Raw genomic sequence first — 25,147 nt, forward strand, 5'->3', positions numbered from 1 at the left:
GCATTCTCCACCATGATTACAATGTACCAGGAGTATTGAATGTATGTAGGCAAGGAGAGGCTGAAGGGACCTAGGAAAACACAACAGAACACACTGTTTGCTTCTCTGCCTGTGATTCCTCAAGCAGACTAGTTCACTAGTCTGGGTGTGGCATCACATATATCACACAACACTTACCATCAAGCCAATCCTTCATGCACACATCACAATGAGCAACAGTGCCAACATACAAATCCTGTAGATGTTCCAAACTACCCTGTCCAAGAAAACATTGTCAGCCACCACTGAGTCAACAACCAGCTGCAGTAACAAAGCTCACATACACCCTGTCAACAACAGCAATATCATCATACAATGGGTCCATTGTACATTGTCACTCACCTTCAAGTGAAGTAGCGGTTGATGAGCTGTAGACGCAGGTCGACACCCTCCTCCTCCCCACGATCCATATCACTGGACATGGGTTGGTTTACAGGCGGGGGCCTTGCTGCTCATCAGCATCCAGGAGCAGGGGGATCTCCTTCGGAATGGCCAGGTTGTGGAGCATGCAGCATGACACCACAATTCGACACACATTCCTGGGTGAGTAAATCAGTGCACCTCCGGTCTTGTCCAGGCAGTGAAATCGTTACTTCAGGAGACCAAAAGTACGCTCCACCACACGACGTGTCCTGCCATGGGCATCTTTGTTGCAGACTTCAGCTGGTGTCCTGGGATTCCGCAGTGGGCTCAGCAACCAAGGACGGTTGGGATATGCCGAGTCACCTAGGTGTGAGAAACACAGAGAAACCTTGTAACGTTACTGTGGCAGAGGACAGCATGTCACACATATAGCACGCTATTTGACTATGCATACTCACCCACAATCCATACATGCTCAGGAAGAAGATTAGCCATCAGCTGTGGTACGATGCTGTTACGCATGATGTATGAGTCATGGGCTGAACCTTGAAATTTGGCACACATGTGCGAGATGATCATATCCGCCTGGCACACCACTTGTACATTTATGGAGTGGAGATGTTTATGATTCCTGTACATGTGCTCACATGCTTGTGGTGGAACAAGCCCACCACATGTGCAATCAGTGGGACCAACAACATGGGGGATGTGTCCAAGGGCATAAAAATCTCCCTTCACAGCCGCCAATTCACCCCCTGGGGAAATGGATATATCTGTCTTTGTAGATCATCATAGCGGACAGGACATCACGCAGCACCATGCTGAACATATGTTGCGACATCCCACCTGCACTGGACACCGTGTGTTGGAATGATCCAGTGGTAAAAAAATGCAGGGCCACCATCAACTTAGAGGTGGGGGTGAAAGCAGTTGGATATGTTCTGCGAGGCTGCAGGTGGGGCTCCAACATAGCACATAGGTTTTGTAGGGTGGATCTATCCAGACGGAATTTCCGGATGACCTCCTCATTCTCCATGTCTACCAGAACTGTTAATGGGCGATGCAGATGGTCTCCTCCTAGTTGAGATCAAAGTGGACACATGTCAATGCAATACACCATGAGATTTGTACAACATCTTACTTTTTGACTGACACAACGCCCACAATGACTGTCATCACATTTCAGTCACAGACCAGCTTACATGTCGGGACTCCTTCAGCTACACTACTTGTACACTTGTCCCCTTTCACACAGCAAGTACCTCCGAAACAACATCTGACTATGAGAATGTACAAAGGGATATGGCCATATCTAACATGAGCAGGCCTGGGAATATTTCATACAGCATATGTGTGAAACTGCAACACTACTGTCTCAGACCTAGCTGATGTACCTGCCACACATTCATGTGTAAGTTGAACATGGCACACATTAATAACATAATGACAACAGGCTGTGCGAAAACAAGTGTGGTCATGAGCCAAGAAAAATAGACCATCAAATCTGCACATTATTCATTAAGATCTACTTCACTGTGATTTTTCCAGCACTTTCACACATTGACATGTATACCCATTGGAGAGTCCATCACAATACTGTTCTGCGTACATGCCCATCAATATCACAAGTGACATGTGAGAGAGTACATTCCAATGTCCAAAATCACATACACAAACATGGCATTTGTAGTCAGCCGTGGGGTAAATGTTACATTGGCATTGTGTGCACAATGATTTGACATTAATCATGTGGCTACTGTGCACTGTTGATAACTGCCCATTGGCCATTGACACAAGATGATGTGTCCATAGGTGCTGTCACAGTGCTGCGCCACCCAGATAACGGTCATTCATGTTAATGTATGGCACCCAAATCGTGGTAGCTACCGCCTGGCACCAGCGGTGTGTCACCACCAGTCCCCAAAACGCAAGTGCGGTAGTGATAGCCATATACACATGGTGAAATGGTGGTTGGCATGCTCTGCCACGCAAATCACGGTCACTCATGTTAATGTATGGCATCCAAATCGCGGTAGCTACCGCCTGGCACCAGTGGTGTGTCACCACCAATCCCCAAAATGCAAGTGCAGAAGTGATAGCCATATAAGCATGCTCAAATGGCGGTTGGCATGCTCCGCCACCCAAATCACGATCACACATGTTACTGCATGGCACCCAAATTGCTGTAGCTACCGCCTGGCACCAGCAGTGTGTCACCGTCGTGGACCATGCCCACACAGCCAATGGGATCTGCAATCGTGGTAGCCCAATGCAATTTTTAAAATTGCGGTAGGCGTGCTTCGCCACTGCGGGCCGGTCATTGGATGCAATTGAAAGATGCACAACCGCAGTAGCGCCCGCCTGTCCCCTGGGGTGTGTCACCGCCATGGACCATGCCCTTACAGCCAATGGGAACAACAATCGCGGTAGCCCAATACAATTTTAAAAATTGCTATAGGCGCTCTTCGCCACCGCTGAGCCAGTCATTGGATGCATTTGAAAAAGGCTGACCTTGAACACCAATTGCTGCAGCTTAGAACCACTGCAACTAGCCCAGGGGGCTATACATGTGTGGGGAAGAGCCTCACATTTCCACAGATCACAAAGCCTGCTGCCTGGCACCCCTCACCACCAACTGCTGCTGCTGCTGTCTCCAGGGACTGCTGCCTGCCATCCCTCACCACCAACTGCTGCTGCTGTTATCTTCAGGAACTGCTGCCTGCCACCTCTCACCACCAACTACTGCTATCTCCAGGGACTGCTGCCTGCCACCCCTCCCCACCAACTGCTGCTGCTGCCTTCAGGGACTGCTGCCTGCCACCCCTCACCACCAACTGCTGCTGTCTCCTGGCCACAGTGATGGCGAGGACTGAGAAGGTCCGGGCCAGTCCCTTTACCAGCGAGGGGTGGAGGTCCTGGTGGACGAGGTGCTCACACAGTATCCAAGGCTATATGGTGCCTCAAATGCCGTGGTAAGTCTTCAACAGTGTGAGTGAGTGTGCAGGGGGGGCACACATAAAGTTAAGCTGCTGCAGTATATGCCTGAGAGTGTGGGGTTTTGTCATGAACTGCCTAGCATGCTTTATCCAGGGGGAAGGGTGTGTAGCCTATTTCACGGTTCCCTGCCTGCACATCAAGATTTGAGGGACATGTATCGTCTTGTCAGCCATACAGTGACGCAGAAAATTGGTAACGTAGGAGTCAGGACAGTGATTGCTTGTGTGGATGGCTGTGTGGGTCCCTGTTGTCCTTCCCAGTGTGAGCCCACCTGGCCTGCACAGTTACCACCCAATTTGACAAGAACACATCACTGAATGTACAGAGTGTTACACGTGTCTTTTTTTCCTTACTCTCCACCAATCAGCCACCTCAGCCCTGTGGATTGAACACACCAGGCCTGGTGAGGAGGGTGTGGGTTTGTGAGATCATGTACCTCAATATGACATCCATGAAACAGTGGGCCATTCACCGGGAAAGGACATTGAGGGCTGCGCAGTGTTGTACACAGCGAGTCTACCCCCAAACATATATTGATATGTAATGTATGTCTTGCTCTACCTAAAAATGGACAGTAGATGTGGGCATACTACACATCACATGCCTTTCTGTGCTGGCATCCTGCATGTGTATGAGATGGGCAGGTACTGTGTCCACCCTCATACCTGCAGGCATTTACGTGTGGTTCTCACATGCTGATGTTGCATGTGAGATGCATTCTTGTCTCTGTTAGACATATCCGTGGATTTGGGTTGAGTTAGTATCATGCTACTATACCGAGAGATATTGGTACATAACACTGTGTCACTGATGTTTTCCCCTTCTTGTCTCCCATGCCTGCAGCTCAAAGTACACCAGCATAAGGCTGTGTGGAGGGCCATTGCATGCTAGGTGCGGGCTCTGGGTGTCTCAAACCGACAGGGCACCCACTGTCACAAGAGGTGGGATGACATCTGCCGGCTGAGCAAGAACGTGGCGGAGATGATACTCGGGCTCCTTCCTCGGACTGGCAGGTTGGAGCGGCGGAGCATGACACCACTAATGGCCCGCATCTTGGCCGTGACACAGCCTGAGCTGGATGCACATTCGAAGGAGCATCAGCAGCAAGCTAGTGGTGAGTATTCTTGGAAGGGTGACTTTGGCTGTGAGTGGCTGCATGTGTACACAGCCTGGGCCAGCGCTGGGCTATGTGATGTTGGTAGTGTGATGCAGTGGCTTGTAAGTGGCCTCTGTGCTGGGTGCAGCTGTCATGCATTTGCCCTACCTGTAATTCCTAATGTAATTTGATTATTGGGCATTGACATTGCATTCTGAATCGTGAGCTTCAGGTATCATCTGCATTGGGGTAATCTGGGAAATCACATGTAATGGAACGGAAGTGTGCCTAATCTGAGTGTGCTTTCATCAATACGTGCATTGCCTGACCTAAGATTTGTGAGGCTTAGACATCTGACACCAATGTGCAACAGTAGTTGTGCCCCAAAGTACAACATGGTGGATGGCATGAGCTCATGTCCATTGTGGACTGTTATGTTGTAGTCTGTATCTGTGTTGTCCCCTTCTGCTCCATCCAGATATGACAGTGGCAACATGTCATGTGGTTCATCCTTGCCCCCATCAGCGCCCTAAGTGTGCTCAGAGCTATTTGTGTGTCTGGTTGAACTGAGCCACTGGCAGGATATTGTGCCGTATGGTCATCACATGGCTCACTTATGCCTGGTTTGCTTGTGGACACGCAATGTTCGAGTTAAAAATTGAGGTCGCAGAATGTTATTGCACAGGGTGATTTGATCATCTTTGCTTGCATATGATTGTTCTGTTGTTCTGTTGATGCCAATGAACTGACCCTACATCTCTCTCTCATGCAGCAACTCTCATGGGCACGGAAGGACAGGGGGCGGACATCAGTAGTGAGGCATCAAGCACAACAGCTGGACACAAGCACAGTGACACAGATGTGAACAGCACCTCGGAGGGCGACAGGAGTCTGCTTGAGGAATCACAGGCAGAGAAGCAAACCTCAAGTCATCTGACGCCAGCAGTGACGCTTCCATGTTGGCGGGCACAGGGAACAGGGACTCTGCCTCCTCTTCCACCACACATCCTTCAGTGCCCACCCTCGCAACTACTTCCACTGGTGCTGCCTGTGTTCGCAACAGTAAGAAGGGAAGAGTGTCCTTCACACCAGGCACCGCTGCCCCTGCCCCGGTCCCCCCTGCTGCCATCAGTTTTGAGTCTGTGGACCTTTTGCGCCAGCTGTGTGTGGGCTAGACAGCTCTCCTTAGTGCCTTCTTAGACCACGACAAAATGTTGGCACAGGTGGTTACTTTCATGGAGGGCATACATTCAGATGTGGGTGGTCTACACCGCACTGTCCAGTCTTTGTCCTCTGCAGTGACGGCAGCCCTTCAACTGGCACAATCGTAGAGTCCAGCTCCAGTCCCTTTGTCCACCCCCTGCCAGTGGCCACATCTGACAATAGTGACCATGCACCACAGACATCAAGGGCAAGATACAGCACACGCAGCACACAGCAGCACAGCCCAAGCAGTCCAGGGAGCAGACACCATCCCCACAGAAAACTAAAGCCACCCCAGAGTGTAAAGACAAAAGCCCATCAGGTGACTCGAGGGACCACAAAGCCAAGAAGCAGACCTCAGGGTCACATGCCTCAGAGGCATCCCCAGCCAAGGACTCTCCTGTCCCTAAAGCGTCTCGCAAAGACAAGCCGACAGTTTCCGTGCCCGTAGAGAAGGTGGTACCTGCTAAGAGTACACTTAAGAAGAACTCCAAGGCAGATTCACCCACAACATCAACACCCATCCAAAGTCCTGTGAAATCGGGAAAGGAGGGCAGTGTAGGGGGTAAATCTGGTAAACAGGGGATGGAGGGGCAAATGCAAGGCCAGCCCAAGAGAACAGCTGGATCCACCATGTCCCCAGAGGGATGGCCACCAGCTGCACCGGATGCAGCTTTGATGGTGAGTGTGCCTGTTGTGTCAACACCACTTGCCATTAATCCCAAGAGAGGGAAGCCATTTTGACTCCCCAAGAAGTGGAAAGGGACCCCTCAACAATCTCCCACCCACACTGTGTCTCACGGCAGCATGACTCCACCTCCACGTACCACTACACCACCTGGTCCAAGCAACCCTCTGCCTTCCCAAGCCACTGATGCCTCTACCTCAGCTGGGCCTCTCTATCCCCGGTCAAGTCCTCCAACTGTCCCCGACAGACAGCTCCCAGTCCAACTGACAGCCAAGTCTGAGTGGTAGTCACCCTCACACACCTGTCTCACCCACAGCGGTGCCTGTACTGCCCATTGTTACCCCCCTGACTGTGTTGCTGAGCATGGCAGGGTACAGTCACACACATTCCCTCTGCAGCTTCTCATGGACTTACTCTACACTTTGTGCTGGCCACTGGTCTTGTTGTTCACTGCTGTTTGCCCCTTGCCTGTGCAGCTTCTCATGGATTTACGCTGCACATTGGACTGGCCACTGGCCTTGTTGTTCACTGCTTTTTGGCCTTTGCAGCTTCTCATGGACTTACTCTGCACATTGGACTAGCCACTGACCTTGTTGTTCACTGCTGTTTGCCCCTTGCCTGTGCAGCTTCTCAGGTAACTATTCTCCACTTTGTGCTGGCTACTGGCCTTGTTGTTCACTGCTGTTTGCCCCTTGCCTGTGCAGCTTCTCATGGACTTACTCTGCACATTGGACTGGCCACCGGCCTTGTTGTTCACTGCTGTTTGTCCCTTGGCTGTGCAGCTTCTCATGTAACTACTCTGCACTCTGTGCTGGCCACTGGCCTTGCTCTTGTCTGATATTGGTGCCTATCTGTGCAATATGTGAATAAAGACATTTGCTCCTGTTGTCTGTTTTGTCAATGTCCTTATCCAATTAAAGTGTTATATGTGTGGGCATGTTTTACTGTGACATATGCTTTGTATGCCACTTCAACACTGCCAATGGCTTGTCTCACTTGTTCTAGTTTTTACAGGGGTGACAGGGACTTCAGTTCCTCCTGACTGATGCTTGTGGGTGGAATGATGGTGGTCTTCGATGGCATGACATACCATTATCATTCTTTGTTCATGTTAGCTATATTGTATACATGTCAGGTTTGGAGGCACTGCCTGCACAGAGTGGGATTCTATCCACAGGATTGCAGGCAGGCTGACCAGGAAAATCATGTAGGTGTGATCTTTCTTTATGTGTGCCCAGCAGTGTAGGTGTATAGTCATCTTGTGATGGGCACTCATCCTAGTCACATGGGTTACTTTCAATGTGTGCATTTGGGTGGTCAAGAAGTGTGCAGTGCGAAGGGGTGACTTTGTCGTGAGTATTGATGTGTGTGTGCACCTGTAATGTCAACTACACACATGTGTCACCCAGGAGTAGAGTGCCTGTTTGTGTGATTGTTCAGGCCTGTGATTGTGATTATGTGCACATGTGTGTGTTGTATGTTTTGCACTGTGCAGTGTGTTGGTGTGTCCTTGCAGTTCTGGCTGACTCCTACTTGTTGTTTTGGCAATTGTGAGTATACAGTGTGCGACAGGAAGGTCAGTGTTGTGTTTTGTTGATCAGCCATGTGTCTTGATACTGTTTGTGGTGACTGTGCAGACCTGCTCAGCCACACTGACATTGTGGGTGTGTTTTCTCATGCATTGCTGTCACATGGGGCTTTATTGCCTCCAATATGGCATGCAGTGTGTGGTGTCACACCATCCCCTATCTGTGCTTCAGATGCCGATCCATTATGAGTCTGCACTCCATCTATTTGTGTATGGTACACTCCTGCCATGTCCACTACTGACGTACACAACACTTCACTTTCATGTCAGCTGTCCCCTTGGGTTGCCTGTGTGTGTGCCTCCCCATCACTTCATTTGTAACACTGTGCTTTGTGGTGCAGATCTGTGCACAGGAGCAATGTGCCACTCAGAGAATTTTTCCAATTGGTTAAATGTGATTTTCTTGTACTGTTTAGCAGTCATGGTTGCTCATATGCAGTTCAACTGTTTGTGCTGCACAGTCCTCTGGTCATGTTGTGTCCACTTTGGGGTCCCAGACTTGTGCATCTGTGGGTGTTGGGTTAGCTGTATGTGTGTTTGCTGAGGTACTGCTTCACTTCCTGAGTGGGATGTTGTCTGTGTGCTGTTTTGATTGTTGTAGTGGGTGTTCATGGTGTGTCACTCAAATCTGTGTAGAACTGATATGTTTGGTGTGCACACACTGCTTGTTGTGCATGCAGTGCTATGAGTGTATGTTGCCTTGTCCTTGCCTAGGGTGCATCCCCTGGTGTCCTGCTGTGTTTGAAATTTGATTTATTGGCATGTACATATGTTGTGTGTTTGATGTGGCTGTGTTGTCTCTTGCAGCTGACAGATGCTCTGTGTGTGGTGTTCTATTTGCATGTCAGTGTGTGTGTTTGGTTGGTGTGTTGTGTTTCATTAAGATGTGTGTTGTCAGTGTGGTGTGCCTTACTTGTGTGTCTGTCACATGAACCTAGGTCTATTCTAGTTCCTGTGCTTGTTAGGTGCATCCTTGGTGTTTTCTCCTCTCATGTTTAAACTGCCTCTTGTCATTCTTGTGCATGTGCATGCATGTGGTACACTGTGACCCAATGTTGACGTGATGGGTGGGGTGGTATGTCTGTCTGTGTGTCATTGTAGGCCCATTGCTCCCAGTTTGTGTCCATGAATGTTTTGTGATGGTGCACTTCTTTTCTGTGCTGTGGTATGTTGTCTGTGCATTGTTCCTGACTGATGAGGTTGTGCACTCCTGTTCTGTCTGTGCTCCCATTGCCTTTCCACAGTTTTGCTGCACAGGTAATGTCTGGTCTTGTTGTGGTTCTGTGTGTGTTTTTGTTGAGGTATGTGTTTGGCTGTTCTTTTTGTGCAACCATTGGTTCAGGCATCCCTGTGTGTGTGTGTGATGTTTGTGGATACCCCCAAGGGAGTGTGATTGTTTGTCAGTGTATTGACTGGACATTATTGGCACCCTTCTGTGTGTTTGACACTGGTGTTGTGCGCTGCAGGTGTGATGGGGGTTATGTGTGAAGGTTCTTACTTGTATTTGACAGTCATGCAGTGTTGCAATGGCCCTGTGTGTTGTGCTGCTAACATACTCCTGTCAAGTAGTTGAATACAGATGTGTGGCTGTTCACTGTTTGACTTCATACCCTTTGTTTCATCCCTGTGCCTATACATGGGTTGCCTTGCTGTCTCCCTGAGTTCTTGCATTGAGGTGGCAGTGGTTAGACTTCACTCACTGTGCAAGCCATGTGTGATTTGACGAGCTGAGGGTGTTGTGATATGTTCCTTGTCTTGGAAGTGATGTACACATGCTTGGTGGTTAGCTCCTTGGCCTCCCATTTGTGTGCACCTCACTCTAGCTTTCCTATATGTTGTCCTCCATTGCTTTCTGGCATGTGGTCTGTGAATGTGACTGTGTGTTAGTGTGGGGTATGTCTGTGTGACTTGGCAGGCTGTGTGTCCAGTTGAGTGATTGTTCGTTATCTGTGTGTGTGTTAATTTTGTGCTTGGACTCAGTTTTCTTGCCATGAGTGTCGTGTTCTTGTGGGTGTGGGGGTGCCCTGGCCCTGTGCTTCTGTGCTGTGTTTTCATCTGCAGCACAGCTGCTGTGGCTGTCTCCCTAGTTGTTTCGTGTGTGGTGCAGGGTGTGGGTTCACCTGGCTGGTTATTGTGCATGGGGGAGCATAGGAGGGGCACATGGCATGTCCCTTCATGTTGGGGGGCCTAGTGTGTGGAGGGTGGAGGTGTGGCCCTGTGGTCTTTGTGCACTGCCCATGCCTTGCATGGCCCTGCCTCCTGCATTGTGCGCAGGTTTTCACACAGCTTCACCGCTGCGGTGACGGGACCGGGACATTACTTCAAGATCGCGGTAGATGGGTGACCCGGATACGGAGGGGTGATTTTGTGACAGGTAGGACATGTGTGGGTACACTTGTAGATGTGTTACTGTCCCCACCAGGGTGTCTAGTGTGGACAGAAACCCTATATCAGCCCTGAAGTTGTGTGCAGGATTGTGTGTTTGCGTACCTGCGGCGGCGTCCGCGACGATCCATGAGTTGCTGGTACTGTATCAGATACAGCACTGGGAAGGCGTGTAGAGCTGGATCCATTGTGGTCGGGACGGGGTGGAAGGGACTGTGACTCTGGTTTCGCGCTCCGTTGTCGTGCTTCCGCCATCTCTGGTTGGGTGGTTTCTCCGCTGTGGTACAGCTGGATGTTTGAGGCATCCGGATTTGTACAACGGATGGGACATCATTCAGCACGGCGGAGAGTCCCCACTGGCTGGCATCGCCGCGGTGGCGGGTGCACTTTGATGATGGTTCGCATCGCATCGCAGCGGATGGGAAATGGGTTATGTTTGGCCATAGTAATGTGGCAGGCATGACGACCGCTGCTGGCGTGCTGAAAAAAGCATTTTCTGACAGCACCGCAGTGGTGCCTACGCCCGCCATCTTAAAGACCCCTAAGATTGGTTTCACAGTACCCAGAATTGTATAAAAAATGAGAAAGACCATGTGGCATGGAGACAGTTTCATTGAACACCATCCAGAACAATGCAGATGGGTACTTTTAATAAGCTTGAGCAAAAAGGCTGGTGTATGCTAAAATTAGCCTTTTGGCACAAAGCTGCATTCTACGAAAGTCTGGTCTACATACTGGGGGAAAATGTACCTCCTTGCCACAATTAGAGATATGGGTGGTTTGCATTTCCTCTTCCCACCTTTGAGTTATTTTTGCAAAAGAGTCTGTTTTCTTTATCTCACCAAGCGTTTTGCCACGATTGTACAGACCGTATCTGATTATTCTTTATTAAATTAAAAACCAAGGCCCTGACTGTCAAACATAACATACAATTGTGAGTAAGTTTACACTTTTGAGTAAGTTTACTACTTTTCGATTTTTCCAAACTACACTTTTATACTAACTTACACTTTGTAATCAGTCCACCACTACAAATGGTGAGCCCCTGGTACTGCAACACCCACCTATAGAAAATAATGTAGGTAGGGACTTCAAATAAACTGTTAAAATAAAAATGTTAAATAAAATTAAGTTATTTGAAATAGATTAAAAATATCAGGTAATATTATCAAATACTGAATATATATTATTATACAAATATAAATTCATGTTAATTTCTTTATAAAATAGTACATATTTATTATCTAATTATAAAATATGTAATACCCTTTTTGATTTTTTTTAATGTATTAATAAATGCTATTAATTTTTATTGCCTTGGAGCCAGAAATCTACAAAGCTCCAGAAGACCAGTGGGACCAGCCTGCTTTGGGTATCCAACCTTCTGTCCCACACCTGTGGGAACACTTTCAAAGGATAAAGCTCAGGGAGTATTTTCCTTCTCAAAAAGTCACAAAACCCCATAATGCTTTGGGACTTAGAAGAAATGTCAGCATTTTTTGTCAAAAAAGTGACAAAGTTCTTTTATAAAGTTTGGTCTTAGAAAATATTTTGACGTTTTTAACTTCTATACTTTCACCAGGACAAATCCATTTAGGTGCTGATTACGAGTTAGAAGGTGCAGTGTCGGGACCACCCCCCTGCCGCACCGCCAAACACCCTTGAGAACGACCCGCCGTATTCTGACTTTTTCAGTCATTGGCAGGCGATTCTTTGGTGTTCCCATGGCAGTGCCTCTAAAATAGGCACCGCAATGGGAACGTCAAAGTAAGTTCCAGCACGGCATTGACTGGGAAGTTCCATGCCGTACTGAAACTGGGGGTGCATGCACACAGGAGGGCACATATTATGCCCCCATGTGTGCATCCACATGGAGTGAGGCCCAAGGGGGCCCTGTAGGGTCCCCTTTGTTTCCTCACTGCCCGTGTTTTCACAGAGGAAAGACCTCCATAAAATCAGTGGTGGTGAGGAAAGTCAAAATACGGTCCGGCCAAGCATATTACTGCCTCAAGACTGCTGAGCCACCTGAAGGGAACGGCGGTTCTCCGGCAGACTTAGCGGTCCCAGAGTGGCATGACCGCCATGGTCATAATGTGGCGGTCAGAAGACCGCCACCACCGCCCACCACGAGTTTGGCAGTCCGATTACCTCCTGACTTGTAATTATGCCCTTAGTGTTTATGTCAGTTGCTCCTTTGCGGTCAGCCTGAAATTGCGCCTAGGTACCGGTCTACCGCTTCCATAGACTATAATTGGTGAATAGTGCTGTTTGGGTCTATTTGTAATAAAACATTTAAACACATATCTCTGGCTCCACTTATTAAATTTTCATAATTTTGGTGTAATTTTGTTTACAACATTTTATTTGATTTTTCTAATTTGGTTTGGGATTTTTATTGTTTGGAGGTTTGACCTTATTAGTGTTTGATACTACATAAATCCTTTACACATTGCCCAAAGTTAAGCCTGTCTGCTCTGCACTGTAGCTGGAAAGGGTTTACCTCAGGTTCAATTAATGATTTTGATGGTTCAAAATGACAAGGAGTGTTATTATTCCTTGAGGTGGGCAGTCGCCAACCCAGATAATAATCCACTTATTTGCAGTGCTCTCTTAAAATCTGGAAGAGTTGAGTTTTGTTGTTAGGTAATGGGGTGTCCACGACTGCCTCCACAGTGTGCCCAGCAGGGTCATTGACCTATCTTCCACCTTTCTGTGACACTGCTTTTGGGGACACCATTTTTTGGAAGGAGACATGTGAAACCCACAGCTGCAAGGAGGTACAGAAATCATACAGGCAAGGCCCAAATGCATGTTGTCACTGTGGCCTCTGCTCACCCCAGGGGCTCATCTACCACCAGCTGTCTCCTTGCCAGAAGCATATTGAGAGGTACCTGGTCACTATGTGTTGTGGTCATCTGCCACCTGCCGGGTCCCATTGGTCTCCATGTTCCTGACTTATCATCCTCCGCCCTCTGTGGTTCCAGAATTCATTCTAGGAGTTACATCACAGAGCAACCCAGCCCCAAGTTCACAACATGAGCTCTAGTGCCCAAGTGTCCTCCTAAGGTCCAAAAGTTGAGTTACCTGCCTGGGAGCTCCAGGTGCACCGATATTTAGACAGTCCAGGGTGGAGGGGACAAATGTATTACTCTCTCTTCTGCCATCAATGCTCTGCTGCTCTCACTCACTGTACTTATTTATCTGTGCACAGTGAAAGTTTGTAGCCTTTTCCTAACAATGGTAAGCAAAAATAGGATGTAGGCAAACTTTATTTTGTACTATAATATGCACCCTCCTCTAAGATCTAAGCTCATATTACCCTTTCAAATGTAAGTGAAAAAACACTTAAGGATACAAACTGTGGCACGTGAAGAACAAAGATTGCCCTTCAGTAAATACAGAAAGATCTCGAAAATAGATCCCAGAGTAAGAACATCTGGCACAGGGGTGCGCCACAGAAATTGAAAGGAAACATTGTGAAATGCCTCCTTGTGCCGTACTGGACCTAAAGGAAGGTGTTCAGGTGGAGTGGAATAGGGCACACTCCGTAGCACTGATGTAACTGAAGAAGGAGTTCCCCATGATATCATGGCCAAACTTGATTATAGTCGGAAACATTTTTTGCAGGTGTTGTAATTACCTTTGAGTTCTGCCTCATCCAAAAACTCGGCATTTAACTAACTATTGGGGATCGCTTAGACTTCAGGGCAACAGTCGGTGCTGTGATTGCTCTGAATTTCCTTTTTCTTTTACAGAATAAAAAAATTAAAAAAATAAACCAAATGCCTCTGATAAGCTCCTAGAACTAGAGATATGCTTAATGTAGAGCAGAGTACTTTACTATGTCCTGCAATGGTACAGGGGTCCTCTATTTCCCTACTCTCTTCATCCTATTCATGAAACTTTGAAATCCTGCAACATTCATTATCACATGAATGCTGATGACAACCAATTGTACTTTCCCCCAAAAGATGTTAGATCCCTCAACACAACTTCACAAAAAAATCAAAACTATCTAACCTGCAACTACCTTTAAACAAAGAGAGAGGTAGGGAGAGTAGACTGACACTCTTATTCCCCGGTTATGATCAATAAACAAGCAAAGAGTGTCATATGGTTATACTAAACCACATTAGGGAGCAAAAAAGGAGGGAATGGCCTCACTTAGGACATTAAAGAAAGCCCTCACTCACCACCTGGTGATGACATGCTTCATCATTGGGCTCCACCAAAGAGACTTAGTGTCTCTTTGGTGTGCTACAACGCCAGGTCTACTACTACTATTTTGAAGTGCAAGTTTCAAACACACATGTCCTAAGGACATGTGTGTCTGTAACATGACAGTGTTTTAAAATGCAAATTAGAGCATTTTAACACTTTTTCGCAAATTACCACGAGGTTCAACCTCGTGGTAATTTGCACCCCAGATTTGCGAATTCGCAATTTTAAAATTAATCATGCATTGCTTTTAAGGAATCGCAATTTTGCGATTCCTTAAAAGCAATCGCATTTTTGGAATAAGCTAAAAATAGCGATTTCACCAAAAATGCTTGATGCATCCCAGAAACCTATTTAGGAATCGCAAACGGACGATTTTACCGAATCGCACCGTTTGCGATTCCTAAATATCTTGATGCATGTGGGCCATAGATTTTAATATAATGTCTTTAGTGATCATAGAATAAAGTTCGGTTCCTTTTTGATACACTACAGACAATTTTTAATACCCTCACCACCCACTAGTTTAGTTTGCACAAACACGTCCTAAATCTCACTAACCTGCTCCGCAGTAGACCTGGCGTTGTAGACACCAAAGAGACACTTGGTCTCTTTGGTGGAGCCCAATGATGAAGCATGACATCACCAGGTGGTGAGTGAGGGCTTTCTTTAACGTCCTAAGTGTGGCCATTCCCTCCTTTTTTTGCTCCCTAATGTGGTTTAGTATAACCTGCAACTACCTCAAACTAAATGCCATCAAAACGGAATTCCTCCTAATCATCCCATCTAAACACTCGACTGAGATCGAATTATGGATGAAGCATCTATCTGCTAATCACGCATTATAGATTCCACTAGATATTGGAATAACACTTGACAAGGACCTGAACATGCAGGAGCATATCAGTACTGCCATCATAGGAGCGAACTACCAAATGAAAATGTTAACCCCTTCGATGCTGGTGACGGAACCATTCTGTCATCAGACACGGTTGAGCTGTGCTGATGACGGAATGGTTCCGTCACAACCACACCCATTATCATTGGAGTCCAGCACAGGGGGAAAATATCAACAGCAGCGATGAGGTTAAGAAAATTAAAACCCTTCCTACCCCATGATGACTTAAAATCAGCAGTCCAAGCTCTAGTGATTTCCATGTTGGATTATAGAAGTGCAACCCTATGTGACCTTCCTAAATCCAAGCTAGCACCTCTAAGGGCCTCCTTTGATGCTTGCTGCTATGCTCATCACATGAGCAAAACGAAACACACTCATCTTTCCAGATCTAAAATCCCTAAACTGTCTCCCATATGAGGGAATGATACAACAAAAAATTGCTTGTGTGACCCACAAAGCATTACCCTACAACACGCCAAATCACTTGCCACAAAAACTAGCATTATCTGAAGGATGTAAACCCTGTAGAAGCACAAGCATCTTGTTGCAGAAACCACAGAAATTCCATAAAACGAAAACTTGCAACAGAGCCTTTTTGGGTATTGCTCTGAGAATTGGGAACTCCCTACCGCTTGAAATGAGACTGATTCCCTCAACTGCATCTTTCAAAAAAGAAGTTAAAATGCTACTCATGAACACATTTCTGCACTAGGTCACACAAATTGACTCATGATCTACACCCATGGCTATTGCTCGATTGTTGGACCGTGTCTATTGTCTCGTTGGCTTGTCCTATGAAGGTAACTTTCCTCAATTTGTGACCTTACACAGTCTGCACCTCTCTTGATTATGGTGTTGTTTGCTTTCTTGTTTCTTATTTACGATAATCTAAAAAGCTGTCTGATACCCTCATATGTCATGTTCGCGCAATATAAAATGTACTAAATAAAATAAAATAATATAATAGAGCGTCATAGGGCCAGATGTAGGTAAGTAACATTTACCGAATCTTAATTACCGAAAATTACCGAATTTTACCGATTCGGTAATTAAGATTCGGTAAATGTGAGGGGTTGGTATGTAGGGAATCCAGATGTTCCCTTTTACCGAATCGGTAAAATTCGGTATTTACCGATTCGGTAAATACCGAATCGGTAAAGCCTATTGATTCCTATGGTCTTCAAAGCCCATAGAAATCAATAGGCTTTACCGATTCGGTATTTACCGAATCGGTAAATACCGAATTTCACAAGGGTGCAGGGGGTGTCACTTTGACACCCCCTGGCACCCCCTAAACAGGATTGGGTGCCATGTGGCAGGCATACAAGCCCTAGGGGCAGGTCTGCCTGTCATATGGCACAGGTGTGCATGCACACATGTGCATGCACACCAGAATCGGTATTTTACCATCAAATAGTATTTGATGGTAAAATACCGATTCTGTAATGCTTGTGGGACTCAGAAGAGTCCCACCTACATATCAATTTTACCGAATCGGAAAAAATACCGATTCGGTATTTTACAGAATCGGTAAATTTACCGATCGGTAAATTTACCGATTCTGTAAAATACAGGGCCCTACATCTCAAATTGCATTTACCGGTCGGTAACGGCCGAATTCGGCCGTTACCGACCGGTAAATGCCTACCTACATCTGGCCCTACGTGTACAAAAAACATTTAAATTAATTACTTAATAAATTTGATCAGGTGAGATGGCAGGTTCAATATTTATAATAAAGAGACATCTCCTGTGGATTAATGGGCTTTTGTGACGTTTAAATAAAAACTAAGAGATAGCCTTAATTTTTTTATACACTTCTTTTACAATCAACGTATCTAGTAATGCTGGCATTCTGAGAATGATTGTGTACTATACAGAAGGAGAAATAAATGCATCCAAGGGTTTGTAATTGTAAAGTTTCCAATGCATAATTTCTTCTACACCCTTGCCCTTGAGCTCCTTTGTGTCGCTAGCACTCTAAGGATATATAGGAGCAGTCACTCTAGTGGTAAACTGCCCATGTAGTGTCTTTCTTATTCTATGTCCAATAACCTCCGCCCCATAAACCAAATGTAAAATAAATATCATGCACTTGTGAGTAAAATTCATTATCTCATGTTTCAGAATACAGAGAGCATAGTTATAATGAAAATGGTTGAGTCACAGAAGAATTTTAGCATGCTGTAGAGTTCCAAATGGTTGTAATCAGACACGAGAATGTTTGGTGCAGGCAGGTGTGGAGGTTTCAGTGGAGGTATGCTGGATGATTTTGTTGCAGCCACCATTGTCATAAAATGTTACAACATGCTAAAAAACATGTATAGCCTCTACCATTCGTCTTGAGCATATGTTGGCATGGTCTAAGCTAGTGTTACACCTGGCATCTTTTGGCGTAATTTCCCCTATCTTTTTGCCTTCTGACTACCTGTTTTAACTGCGTGCTGAACTTAGTTTTTACTACATTTTAGGAGTCTGGGCACTTTGTCACTGCTGACCAGTGCTAAAGTGCATGTGTTATGTATCTAAAATGTAATGGCATTTGGTTTCTCCATGATTGGCATATTTGATTTCCTACTAAGTCTTTTAGTACAGTGCACTACATGTACCCAGGGCCTGTAAATCAAAAGCTACTAGTGGGCATGTTGCACTGATTGTACCACGCACGAGAAGCGTTCAAACTTGTCTCAGGCCTGCCTCCGCAGAGCCTGTGTGTGCAGTTTTAACCCCTTCCCTGCTGGCCCGATTCCGCCCCCGTGCGGTAAACAAACGAACAGGGGCGGGCCATGACGAACCCCAGCCGTCATCAGCACACGAGCACCGTAGTGCATGACGGCTGGGGTTCGTCACCAGCATGGAAGGGGTTAAACTGCTGTTTTGACCTGGCAAGTTCACCTACTTGCCAGGCCCCAACCCTCCCTTTTATTACACATGCCACCCCTAAGATAAGTCCTAGGTAGCCCCATGTGCAGGGTGCATGTATTTAAAAGATAGGACATGTACTGTGGAGTTTTACTTGTCCTGGTAGTGAAAAATGACTCCATTTGTTTTGTTTTTCACTTCAGCAAGGCCTATCTCTGCCATAGGTTAGCATTGAAGCTGCCTTGTAACAGTGTAATTTCCAATTGGGAGCAGATTGAAAATTGGAGTTTGCTGTCTCTGGACTCACAATTTTTTAGTGGTTATTCTTTAAATTGTAGGTCTGAAAATGTCATTTTAGAAAGTTGTCATTTTCTTACTTCAACCATTCTGTGCCTCTACCTGACCCTAGAATACACGACTGGGTTGGATGACAGGGCTTTGTGCATTCCCTCTAGACAGTCACACACAAAGGGAGCTGTGGTGTGCCCTGCATATCTTGATGGCCCATCACCAGGCTGATTGGTCTTCCTGAACTAGAATGGAAGGGAGGAGCTGGCACTTGCACCTGATTAGGGCTGTGCCTGTCCCAACACTAGGAGATGCGTACCCTCCTGTTGTGTGTCTGGAGCCATGGTCAGGAAGGGTCTTGTGCACTACAAAGACCTTTCTTTGAAGTCTCACTACTTCAAAGGCCAAATGGGTTTAAGTACTGGACCTCTGACACCATATACTCAGAACACTTCTGGGCTGAGGACATTCTACCAAGAAGACGAGTTGTTGTTCTTTCAGGAGGTACTGCCCATTTGCTGCTTGCTTTGCTTTGTTGGCCTGCTGCCTGCTGCTTCTTGCCTGGGAGTGGGAGGACTGGGATTTACTCTCTACATCCTGCATCTCTGAAGGTTCTCCAAGGGCTTATTTGAGATTGTCTCCTGTTGCTGAAGTCTCATGTATATCAAAGACTTCAACTGCATCTTGCTACCAGCACCTAGTCTCCTATGCTGCGAGTCCTGCTATGCCAAGTGGATTTTCCCCGGCCAAGTGTGACCAGTTAGCCCCAGTTTGAGCTATTTACTTCTAAGCACTGCATTTTTATTTTATCTTGCAAAATTCATATCTTGACTTGTGTATTTTGCATTTTTGTTGTTTGGATCTTGCTTTACAAAGATAAATATTGGATATTTTTATAAACTGGTGTGGAGTACTTTTGTGGTGTTTTCACTGTGTTACACTGTGTGTCTGTGTGCACAATTACTTCACACAGTGCCTCTTTAGTTTAGCCTGACCCTTCTATGCCAAGCTACCAGAAGGTGAGCACAGGTACACTTTTAGTGTGTACTTCACTTACCCTGACTAGGATTGTGGTTCCTGCTTGGACAGGGTGCATACCCCTGCCAACCAGAAACCCAATTTCTAACAGTTAGCAAATGCTTACCAGTGTTCTTTTTCACTGTGAGTCCATGATGGTATAGTGTGTCATAAGGGAGCCGAAGTGGCCGGTTTTATAAGTGGTATTTTACAAAAAGGACCTGGTTATTGTACAAGGAACACATACGCCCATTTTCTTTGGTAGGCTTAGAGATTTTTTGATTGGGAGTTAGGTTAAGAGTTAACAGGTCAGACAGCCACGAGTAGCTGTAATTGGGAGAGTGTGTTGAGGGGACCTCTGTGTGTGGCAGGTTAAAGTTTAAAAGGGAAGTGTTGGTGGGCATGGTAGGAGTAACACTGCCCGTCAATATTAAGGTGTTGGGATATTGGTAACAGTGTAGTGGTGTATACAGAAGGGAAACACTGGCAATTTACTGTGTAGGTATTGGGATAGGCAGTGTGGTGACATGAATGCTGTAGAAGGGAAACCTGAGTGAGTCGTTTGGGCACTGACATTAATATGGAGGACAGAAGAGCAGGGCACTGCTAGCAGAATAGGACAAGATGCTGGGCTATAACTTGGAGGTGAGTGCAGTAGATATGGGTGCTGCAATGCAGAAATGTGTGTCTGGAGTGGTTCATGGCACAAAGTTTACATTTCTCCTTAAAGAGCCAGTAAAAAAAACACAATTCTCTGCTTTTTCCGATTGCTAGGTCACTCTGCTGCTAGATTGCTCTATGCCTTGTTCATGATCATAAATGACCGTGAGTAGAAGACTGAATATTGCCTGTGGTTGATGGTCATCGGAGCTGGCAACATCATGTATTGCATGCAACCCTGGTGCTCCCCCTTTGGAAGAAGCATTTCACTAGTCTATTTTGTCATTGCTTAATGTATAACTATTTCCATTAAAGGAAATCTGCTGGATTTGCAATAATCAGCACTGGAGCAGCACATAATGTTTATATAGCATGTGTGTTTTTACATCAGGCTAACAATATCTGTCTGCATTGCCTCCGATTCGAAACAATAGGTAACAAATTGTTGCCTTCCCATTTCATTAGGTATTTAGTTTATGGGCCAGTATGATTAGCAAAGGCATGTACTGAGCTGGAAAGGATACAAATAAGTGATAGGATGAATGCTTGAATTAATCTCAGCTACTGCTAATTACTTTGGTCAGCATCCCAGTCCATTGCTATTTTGCACACCATTGCACCCAGCCATTTGTAAACCATTCATGACCCTGCTCCAGTAGAATCAGTCCAACCCGAACTGCCAAGCCAAGTCATCCCTCGATGGGCACCGGCACCAGAAGAATCCTTCCTTATCCATTTTCCACTGTAGGCTTGTAGAATTGCTCACGCCTGGCCACTCCTGGATGATCAACTCTGGTAAGTGCAGCATGTTCTTAGAATTAAGTATTCAGGGCAGACTCTAAACAACTCATAGTTTCTTAGATTTTAAGTTAGGAGTGTGTGTGTACATGCACACGTGTGATAGCAACAATGTGTCAAAGGAGTTAATATATATGTGATGATTTCTCTCTAGTGGCCTATGGCTTGGCCACATCTTGTGGAAGGAGTGTGTTTGATTAATCACTAAAGGGCCTGATATCTCAGGAAGAACCACAAAGCACTGTTAGAACCAAGAAACACCCTCCCACTGAGCCTACGACAGACCAAGACCTGCTGACCTTCAGGAGGCTACTCAAGACCTGGCAGTTCCACCAGTAGCGCCCCCCCATTTTTTTCCCCCAGCGCCTTGAGACCTCACGGGTAAGTACTGCGCTCTACAAATTCTTGATTGATTGATTGATTGAAAAAATAGGTGTCCTACACCCCCAACAACAGATACCTACAGTGTGCTCGCTTTAACGCCGTTGGGCCTTGTTAGCTACAACATGACCAATGCGATGTGGGCTGCTATGTCTCCAGTGTCATTATAAATATAATGTCACAACTGATGTAATAATAATCAGACTGTCTCGTTAATCCCATGGTAGGAATAAAATGTGGTCGAGCCTGAGTTCATAGAATACATCAGGACTTTTGCTTCAGAACCAATAAAACCTATTGTTTTAAAAAATGGCTGCTAATTTTTTTGTTTATACTGATTTTTACAAATAATTACAGATAAAAAGCCACCCATTTACCCTCTCTGTATTTATTTTAGAATATGAAAAATAAATCATCTTTTGAGCGGTTCTCAGTGCAGCCAATTATGATTGTTTGAGCAATAGCGCTGCGGGTTGATTAGGAGGTTAGCAAAAAACAGAAATGTTTCCTAAGCAGATGTGCTCATGGGTCTGAATTACAATGTTTTCAGGTAAGTGTAATGTTGTAATATGCAGAGTTTCCCATAGTGCTAAAACCCGTGAGGCAACCAAGTGCGAGTGAACATATACTAGTTAAATAAATGCGAATACATACTAGGTACACCCTAATAATTATTTTCACAAGACACAAAACAAACATGGATACATATGGTAAAATAAGTCTAAAAGACACCCGAATAATTATGGATAAAAATGTTCAAAAAGTAAACACAATAAACTGGGAAATGACAATCATAGAATGAGAATACCGCGCTTTAAAGGGATGATCCAATTCCGTTTTTAACGGTTTTATGGGGAAGGATTCCACCGGTGCACCCCGGATAGAGTCACGTTTACCCGTTCAGTGTAATCAGTTCTGGTATAACTGTTTCTCCGTCCTGCGCTTCGTCCCCGGTGCAGGCCTGGTTAGCTTTCACACGGGATGAACGGCCCCAGGGCCAGTGGAGCTCGGCCCCTCGTTTGTTTGCAGTTGGAATCCTCAAACTTCCTGTGTTAGTGCATTCGAGCAGCTGCTTGATTCCAGAGACATCGCCTCTCCAGCCTGCGCATCTTCAATGCTGCGCGTGAGAGGCATCCCGTTCTTTTGCCGCCTTTCCTCGGGGTGTCTCGTGGTGGCGTCACTCCTTGGTTTGTGGACGTGGCTTCTTCCTACGCACCAACCCTCTCCGCCCGAAGGTAATGCGCGAGCAAGGCAACTACATACAGGGGGACTGCAACATGACGAACCGAAGGCAGGGTGGCGGCTGGTTCTGTAGCCAAGCAGCGCAGACAACAAGCTTCGTATGATTCCAGCAGCATCCATGCGCCTTCTAGTGCTTTCACCGAGACCTTTAGGAGCGAGAGACTGAGAAGGCGCCTGTATGTATGCATGCACACAAAATGGAAAAGCGCTTTATTTCAATGTGCCTTTATTAGAAAACGTGGCTTCATTGTCCCTGCGACATCTCTTATCGCACAGCCTTCACGTGATGCTTTTGCCTGCTTGCTTTTATTTGGGTGTCCTGTACAATCTGCAATGTTCTTCCAACCTTACAGAGGCCATGTTGGTTTGATAGCGATAATCTGGCCCCACAATAGGAGAGTGGGGGCATCGGTAGGTCTTGGCAGATTCGGATTGGGATCCCAATATGGCCTGGGCACAGTCGAAAAAAGTGGCGCACATTCGCGGGGTGTGCCCTTTCATGAAACACCATGGTTACTCTCAGAGGTCTCATTTGTAGAGAAATGTTTGGTAAATGAAGCATTTTAAAGCTTATAGAGCCAGTAGTTAAGACTAGGAGCACTGCAGTTCTGAAAACTGAATACTTACTTGCAGTCTTCTTAATGCCCTGCACAATGTAGTTAGATGCTTTTTCCCAACCAGCTATGTCCTTGACTCTGATGTAAATGTAAATTGATACTTGTATAGCGCACTACTCACCCGCAAGGGTCTCAAGGTGCTTGTACAAATACCGCTGTGGAACCCATCCTGGCTTTCCCTGTGAGGCATCCACTCCTGGGCACCCCCAAGGTGGAGGCCAGGCATCCTTAGCGTTGTGGGGGCCATTGTGGAGATTAAGCAAGCTATTGCCCAGAGTTGCAGAGTGGGACTCCATGATTGGAATAGGCACCGAGGCAAGAATTATCAGGTCCATGGAATTTTGAGCCCAAGACCCGCCGAGGCAGGGAATTGAACCCTGGTCCCGGGCCAGACCTCTGCATCAGGGTCTGCCGCTCTAACCATTGAGCCACACTTCTCCACCGGTCTGATCTTCACATAAACCAGAAATCTAGTATAAAGCAGAGGGGAAAGGGTTAGACTGGAATCTTTACGAATAGAACATGTAATGACAAAAGTAAGAGGAAGAGCAGCTCTGAACCTATGTCGTGGAGAAAATTTTGCAAAACACTCAACAGAAATGAAATCTATCTCAATCAGGAGGATTTTGTTTTTTATTTGATCCTGTTGGAAAGTGTTTCCTTGTCATGTGTGGTGGTCACTGTGGTGCGGTTATGGCGCGGAGCACCTAGAAGTGTGATTGATGAAGAAGTGTGACAAACATGCACATAGCTTATACTTTGGAGTAAGCTGGCAGGTTTTAGCTGCTCTACAGGTCTCTTATTGTATTTATATTTCCATAGTTCATACCTCTGTGGGGGTTGTCTTTGAAGCTTCTTGTTTATTTTTCGTTTGCCATCTCCCCGCACACACTACCTGGTGCTTCCTCCATCCAACTCCACCCATCCACCTCTGCTGCACCCCTATGATCTTTTAATCGTTTCGCATGGTAGCAATTGCCAACAGCTGCTCAAACATATAAAAAAGCGCTTCACACCACGTGGAATTTCATTACTTTTTATTTACCGATTTATTTATTTACTTTATTATTCCATCCATTCACCTCTCCCGCCTTCTCACTTTCGACGATTGCTCAGTGTGTTAGACATGCTTTGAGGAGGTTTGAACATTGAGTCTACTAACATTTTCATCCTTCCCATGTGGATGAAATGGCACTGGTACAAAACACTGCTGCTTTCCTTGTACATATCCTTTCATGGTAACTGTACAGTCAACACTACAGCCCAGAATAGTGCTCTCATGAGGTGCACCTGGATGGCGTCCCTGCACACCGCAATACTTGGAGAGTATGGTAGCTCCCAGAAGCACCCTATGTAGATGCAGATTTTGCAGGACAGTACAGCAAAGTCTGTGGTCATGATGTGCACATCTTTGATGTCGCTGGTACAGGTCTGGACGAGAAGACATCAGCGTTGTACAGTACAACAGCAAAGTTGTGCAAATAATGCACAAAGAAAAAAAGATTACTAATATAATATTAATCTCTAATCTTGGATTCCGGGGTAGCTTACTATTGATAACAAAGTGTTTCAACTCCTAGTCAGGGGTAGTAAACACTATATAAATACAATTTGAAATATGTTAATTAAGCATGCGTTTCTGTGGGATGAAAGGCAGCCCTCAGTCTTGTTTACATTGTCAAATTTTTACAACTTTTTTGCTTGTATCTGAAAGGCAACGTGGATTTTAAGTTCAATTGATGGCACATAGCAACAATATATAAACTATACTCCACATCATACCACATAATTTCAATCAGCATAATTT

At 45.9% G+C, this 25,147-nt stretch overlaps 1 protein-coding gene across 1 annotated transcript in view; it reads left to right on the forward strand.

Annotated features, from left to right (window-relative positions):
* The window catches only part of LOC147670611 (uncharacterized), a 108,554-nt gene that overhangs the window by 18,567 nt on the left and 64,840 nt on the right, over positions 1-25,147 (forward strand). Inside the window, exon 5 of the mRNA XM_086948132.1 lies at positions 22,477-22,716. Within this exon, the coding sequence (XP_086804258.1) occupies positions 22,477-22,716 (240 nt within the window). The remainder of the gene's footprint in view (positions 1-22,476; positions 22,717-25,147) is intronic.

This window comes from Lissotriton vulgaris, unplaced genomic scaffold (genome assembly GCF_964263255.1).
Source record: "Lissotriton vulgaris unplaced genomic scaffold, aLisVul1.2 SCAFFOLD_2425, whole genome shotgun sequence".
Lineage (NCBI taxonomy): Eukaryota > Metazoa > Chordata > Amphibia > Caudata > Salamandridae > Lissotriton > Lissotriton vulgaris.